Source organism: Lupinus angustifolius, chromosome LG08, assembly GCF_001865875.1.
Source record: "Lupinus angustifolius cultivar Tanjil chromosome LG08, LupAngTanjil_v1.0, whole genome shotgun sequence".
Taxonomy (NCBI): Eukaryota; Viridiplantae; Streptophyta; class Magnoliopsida; order Fabales; family Fabaceae; genus Lupinus; species Lupinus angustifolius.
In genome coordinates this window covers 1,094,362-1,101,622 of record NC_032016.1, presented here as the reverse complement: position 1 = coordinate 1,101,622, position 7,261 = coordinate 1,094,362, and the positions used below count along the sequence as shown (strand labels likewise).

Genomic DNA, 7,261 nt, shown 5'->3' with positions numbered 1-7,261 from the left:
ATTGTAAATATTTAACAATAAAATTAATGGAATAAGGGTAATTATCAATTCTCAAAATCATTAGGAGTAAAATATATCTTTTAAAGCATTCCAGATGAATTGAGCATGACCAAACATCAAATCAAATGTTAACACTCAACTAATTAGGTAATTTTTAAGAGAATAAAATATATTTTTATATCAAAATGTAACTTATTTCCTTAAATTTACTCTTTATTTAAGGAGGTAAATTACCTTTTGATGTGATGAAATATTTTATTCTCACTTTTTAATACAAAAAAAGTGATATATTTTTCACATTTATCTTATGTTAGAGACATGGTAGTTATTTGTAAACAAAGTTTTAGCAAAAATGGACTTGTTTAAACAATGTAGAACTAAAGGGACTTTATGAAAATAAAAAGTAATTTTAGGACCAAACATAATTTAACCAAAATTCCACGTTTAAGATGAGGTTTGTGCCTCTTTTCATTTCTCACTCTCTATCCTCTTGCGGCTAGGGTTTTTCATACCAACCCATTCTCCTTCAAATTTCTCTTCTTCTCTTCCCATTTTCAATAATCCATAAACCCATTTCTGCGTTTCAATGGAGTTTTTGTTGATATAATAATCTTTCTGAGGCGTATTTGGAAGTGGGTTTGTGATATTTTTGTGAGTGACTTTCGGAAATGACAACAGTGAACCCATTTGATTTGTTGGGTGATGATGCTGAAGACCCATCTCACCAGATCGAAGCGGAGCAGCTTAAGGCTGCTGCTGCGGCGGCTGCTGCTCCTAAGAAAGGTCAGCCTCCGCAGGGCAAGGCTGCTCAGCTGCCGACCAAGCCTCCTCCTCCGGCTCAGGCTGGTGAGCTTCTTCATTTGTTGGAGTTATTAATTTTTAGCTTTTGTGTTGTTTTTGAATTCTTATTTTGTTCCTGTGTCTCCGCGCAACGGTAATGTTACTTGCTTTTTCACATTGATTCAAATCATATGTCCTTTTTGCTTGTGAGGGTAAGGTTGCGAATATCTGCTCGACCTCGTGCCTTGTGCACCCGGCTGCCATGCTGATTTTTTAATATTATTTTATGTTACTGAGGTTTTTTTGTTAATATAAATGGAATCTTTTTGATATTGTTATAAAAATGTGATTTTTTTTTGTTTGTTTTATATTGTACTGTCTTGTCAATGTCATTTATTTCGTTTTTTGTTTTAATGTTTTGTGTTTTTGAATATTGGAAGACCAAAATAACTATAGTGAAGCCATTTAGAAGGGTTAAGATAAAATGATTTGTTTGTGAACATGATTTCAATCCTTGTGTGCCTATGAGTTGAGAAGATTTTAGTAAGAATCTGCTTTGCATGACCTGTTATATGTGCTTGTTACATTGAAACACATCATGTGATTTTCTATGCATTCTTTTGTTTTTTTATCAAGTAGTTTCAAAGTTACATTGTTTTTTGTAATAGAAGAGTGGTTATTTGAAATCTTCTGGCATGCGCTGGGTTCACATATGTGGTAGATTGTGATTCAATTGTTGTTATATTGTGTACAATCTCAATTGATTACTTTGGTCTCAGTTTGTATAAAGCCATATTTATTATTTATTTGAAAGGCTATAATAGTTAGAGATACCAATCTTGTGAGTTTGCCGATAAGCAATTGGATTATTTGCTGCATGTTGGGTTGGATTTTCTTTTGAAAGTTGTTTGTTAATGGCTGTAATTTGATTGACTGTTGCAGTTCAAGATAAATTCAATTGTAATTCTGTTAAAACTCGTGCTTCAATGATACATGTTCTTACATGCTCACATTTAATTGATAGTGAGGGAGGCCAGAACTGAACCATACCGTGGAGGCCGTGGAGGTGGACGAGGAGGAGGTGGACGTGGATATGGACGCGGTCGTGGTGGTTTTAGCCGTGACTCTTCCAATGAAGAGAACACCTACGGTACTATTGAAGCTAATAAAGGTGCTTTTGGAGGAGATGCTGCGAAGCCCTCTGAAAGACAAGGTTATGGTGCACCACGTACTCCTTACCGTGTTGGCGGTCAACACGGTCGACGTGGAAGTTTCGGCAATGGTGAAGGTGATGAAGAAGGGAGGCCAAGAAGAGTATTTGAGCGTCACAGCGGGACTGGACGCGGGTGATGTTACTGCTAACAATGATTTATTTCACGAGCTTGTGTTTCTAATTCTAATCAATATTGATGCCACTTGTTCTGTTTACAGTAATGGATTCAAACGTGAAGGTTCTGGGCGAGGTAACTGGGGAACACAATCTGATGAAATTGCTCAGTAAGCAGCACTCTTGTTACTGCTCAATACCTTATAATTTAATAGTAATAGCGTCCTTGTGGTTTCAGTAGCAAGTCCTTCGTTTTCTGATTGATTATACTTTTCTTTCTGATTATTATTTATCTTAGGGTGTCTGATGAAGTCGCGAATGAAACTGAAAAGAATTTCGGAGATGAAAAGCCTGCTGTCAAAGAAGATGCTGCCGGAGATGCAAACAAGGAGAGTCCTGCTAATGAAGCTGAAGAAAAAGAGCCTGAGGATAAGGTGAATGTCCATCCTGTTTAAAGCTTTCGCCTTTAACTGTAATTTGTTGTTTCTTCCTCTAAATTTTATATAGTTTCATGATTAATATACCAACAGAATATGTGGCTTACATCTGAATGATAAACATTTTATAACAAAATGGATTTTAAACCATTAAGTCTGTGGCATGGATTGTCTGCTAACTGCACCACACTAAATTGGATAGGCTTTATTTATTTGTTTATTTTGTATTTTCGGGTTTTGCAGTTTATAATATTAGTGCTGAGTGGCTCATGCTCACTCATATACTTTGAATAGTTAGTTTCTGACTCTTAAGTGTATTTTTGTGATATGATGGTTACTGCTTCCAATATTTTTTCTACAATGGTAACCACTTGCAATTTACTCTTTAAGTGCGTTGTTCAATGTAGAGGATTCAATTCCTTGTAATTTTAGTATTTTATATTTGGAATTTATTAATCAGTAAGTTATTTTGTTGTTTGTTCCTATTAGGAGATGACTCTGGAGGAATATGAGAAAGTGTTGGAGGAGAAAAGGAAGGTCCTCCAAGCACTCAAGACTGAACAGAGGAAGGTAGACACTAAAGAGTTTGCGTCCATGCAGCCCTTGGCAAGCAAGAAAGACAATCATGAAATCTTCGCTAAATTGGTGAGTTTTTTTTCACCTGCATTTTCCCTTCTGATTATTTGTTATGTTGCTGATACCTACGAATATTTTTTGCCACTTAAACTTTTTATAGGGATCTGATAAGGATAAGCGCAAAGAGGCTCTTGAGAAGGAAGAGAAATCTAAGAAGGTGTGTCTATCAAAGTTAATTATTATTCTTCAATTTGAAAATTATTAATGGCTTTATTTGTTTCCTTTTTCCTTGATAGCTTAGGCTCCTTGACATGATTCACTGTTCTGTTTTATCCTTATGTTGCTTTTCACAAGCCTCTTTGATTTTCTTGTGATTATTGTGGGAGTATGCTAATAATAATCGAACTCTATTTCTTTTGTTTATTTTTCAAATGAGTTATTTTTTGACAAGTGTATAATGAATTTTTTGACTAGTGTATAATGAATTTGCTGTTGTTTATTGTTAATTTTTAAGAACTAGTTTTATATGCTAAGTGAGTTTGCTGTATTCCTTGATATAATCTCGTCACTGTGGAGTTATTTACTACTTATGGTATCAATATAAGTTTTTTCATTGTTTGTCTAGTTTTCTGTCCATCGGAATACCGTTTTTGTTAATATTGCTATCCACATCGAATTCTCATTTATTTTATTTACCATTGTCACTATCTGATCTTTAAAGTTTAAACAACCAGCACCTTAAGTTATGTATCCGACTCAAAAGTAGGTAAAATTAAAAATTTCGTTTTGGTTTTAAGATGTGTAACAATGGTGATAGGAAGAAATGTGTTGCCATCATTTTGAGAAGAATTTTCACCAAATCATTTACATGCAATTTTTTAAGAACTTATAGTTTTACATTCGCAATCTTTTAGTTTGCTCTTAAAACTGTTGATTTTCTATGGTTTGCTGACTAATTTTGGTTCAATTTGTTTGATTTCATATTCTTAGTCTGTCAGCATCAACGAGTTTCTGAAGCCTGCTGAAGGGGAAAGCTACTATAACCCTGGTGGGCGTGGTCGAGGACGTGGGCGTGGTGCACGAGGCGGGGGAGGTTTCCGTGGAAATGTCACCAGCAATGCACCAGCTCCATCAATCGAGGATCCTGGGCACTTCCCAACCTTGGGTGGCAAGTGATGATTAGCAGAACCCTTACATTTCCCTGTCCTATTTTCAATTTTGGGTTTCTCTGCCCGAACAATATGCAAGAAAAAAGAACCAAGGTGATTGGGTTTCCTAAATTAGAAAGAGTCATTTAATCTTATGCCTTGAAATGTAAATTTAGGTTGTTCTTCATATGGTTCTTTGTTCTTGTAGCCTTGCCACCTTGTGATTTTCTTTTACTGTGTTTTGACATTGTTGGTGGTGGGTAAGACATAAATGTTGAACTTCTCTTTTTAGATTGATATCTCAGTTTTGCTTGAAATATTGTGTTTAGTCATTTGTTGTTAAAAGCGCGATCCGAAGCGTCGAATCACGCAATTGAATGCTTTTTGTGATGAGGGGCATTGTTCGGCGGGGCAAAAAGTTGACCTGATTTTAACCCTTTTAAACTAATTTCATGCCGAATTTGCCCAAACTGAGGGCTTTTAACCTAATTGTAGGCCAGCCCATTGTATCATTTGTTATTTCCTTGAATGATTTTGGTGGGAGCTAGAAATAAAGGGATTGTGCCACCCAATTGATATAGTTTACTTTTAGCTCTTTAACTGTAGTAAGCAGGAAGAATTTCTTCATGTGATGCTAACTTCATTACCTCAATGAGAGGACAAGGTTGAATTTAAAAAATAGTCTTCACTCATGCCAACTATAAATTTGTGATTTACGATTGTGATTTATGATAGACATGAAAATCTTAGGACATGATATTGTTTGATCTAGTGTTATAAAACTTGGTTTGAATTGGCTGGTCTAATAGGTTCATCTATCAACGAACATTTGACTAGTTTGAGCTTCTCATCTAATTGGTTTGTATCAAAATTTGATTGACTCGATTGATGTAAGCCTAACATTGGTGACTCTGATGAGCATACTGGTTGAATTGCTCGAATCAACTAATTTTCTTTTTACAAACAACCAAAACAAGTGTCATTTTGAGATGAAAAAACTTTTAAGTTTTAACTTATTTGTAATTATGTCATGCATTACTTTATATTATAGCAAAAAATTCATTGTTTAATTAAATTTTAAAATTATGTACACTTTTGTTGCAATTATAATACATGTTGTTTGATGATGTTTTCAACTTGTTTATGACATTTTATAGTAAGAGGAGATATTCACTTATTCCAAGATTAAGTTTTTTAAACTCACTCCTCATCCTAGTCATCAATTCTAGGGAAATTTAATGGTTTTAATTAGTGAGTAGATCTAAATCATTAGATGTTCATAGAATTGATGGTTAGGATGAAGAGTAAGTTTTAAAAACTACTTTTGGAGTAAGTGGATCCCTACTCTTTGTTATATATGATAGTGTCGTTAAATTTGAAATATAAAATTATAAATAATTATTTAATAATGTACATTAGTATGATTTTTTTAGAATTTTTAATGTAAATTAATTTAACTGGTTCAACCATTGACTCACTGGTTTAACCAGTGGTTCACTGACTGAATCACTGATTGGTCCAAGTTTAGTAATAGTGGTTTGATCTATGTAGCCACTCGATTTTTATTAAAGTTTTGTTGTTAACTACCTATAAATTTAAATCCTCATAAGACCGATGCTTGCTTGAAGTTTCTTGAAGAAAAAGTCTAGGAATAACATGCTACCCTAAATACATGACACCCAAAGCCTTAGGACCTTCAGAATCAAGTGTGGTTTACAATCCTCTGCCCACCGGCAACTGGAGAAATATTCTTGTAAGCTCTGTTATGTCATGACATGATCAATAAATTAAGGGAAAACTTAATTAAATCTTGTGAAAAAGTGCACTGATAGTTTGAGGTTTGAAATCTATATATTGTCATAATAAAGTCAGCACAATATTATCATTTATTTGTATTACTTTTTTTAATAGTCAATTGTTAGTCTTTTAAAACTTTTATAAGTCTTTAATGGTTCATAAGAACCCTTTAAGTAAGAAGTTAATATTATGACATTTACATGTGATAAAAGAATAGATTAAGTAACATCTGGTTCCATTTCAGTTTCCCTTCTCTATGTTTCTAATTGCCTTTGTTTTCACCTCTCCATCTTCCTTTATGCATTCTTTGATGATTAGGAACTCAGTTTTATTCATTCTCTGTATAGTACCACATTTTCATTACTCAACCACCAATGCTTCTTTAATTCTCACTTTGTGTTTCTACTCATGAGATAGCAAGCGATGACATGACTTTTCCAATGCCTATGTGCCTCTATTTATAGAAGGGTGTATCATGGAAACTACTCATGAAGTGAGAGGGGAGAGAGTTAATGACATTCTCACTAGTTTGATCCATCAATTGCCAATCACTATCATATTAAGCACTTTCATTCAAACTATTAGGTCATCAAACATGCATCACAATTAATAAACATAATATATAGGCATACATTTATTAGCCTCTATTTTAATTTAAATCCAATGTTCCATTTTCAGACATAAAGCCACCAACGTATGCTTAATTTGTCTACAATCTAATTAACTTATACCTTTCTTATATACTTCAATATTATATATAGCACTTTCGTGTATACTGGAAATTAAGAAATGAGAATTAAGCACTAGATTATAATTAAAAAATAACAAAGCAACATGGGAAGTTGGTGTCATCAAACAACACCACTTCTGCATTTACCATCTTCACTTTGACATTAATGACGAATACAATTCTTTGAAGAAAAAAATTGGTTGGAAAATAGTGAAGGTTACAAAATAGAAGTGTGCACATGATTCAAGAACAATATGAATGTCATAATATTCTTAACGTGATGCTCTAATACTAATTGTTAGTCTTTTAAAACTTTTATGAGTTTTTAATGGTTCATAAGAACCCTTTAATTAAGACGTTAACATTATGACATTCACATATGATAAAAGAATAGATTAAGCAATATCTGGTTCCGTTTTAGTTTCCCTTCTTTCTTGTGCATTTTCTATTTGCCTTTATTTTTACC

At 33.6% G+C, this 7,261-nt stretch overlaps 1 protein-coding gene across 1 annotated transcript; it reads left to right on the top strand.

The window, feature by feature from the left end:
- LOC109354269 (plasminogen activator inhibitor 1 RNA-binding protein-like) lies at positions 462–4,585 on the top strand. Its single transcript, XM_019596637.1, has 7 exons — positions 462–846; positions 1,805–2,126; positions 2,212–2,277; positions 2,406–2,541; positions 3,034–3,189; positions 3,281–3,337; positions 4,111–4,585. The coding sequence occupies exons 1-7, from the start codon at positions 669–671 to the stop codon at positions 4,294–4,296; spliced, it is 1,101 nt and encodes a 366-aa protein (XP_019452182.1). The 5' UTR covers positions 462–668; the 3' UTR covers positions 4,297–4,585.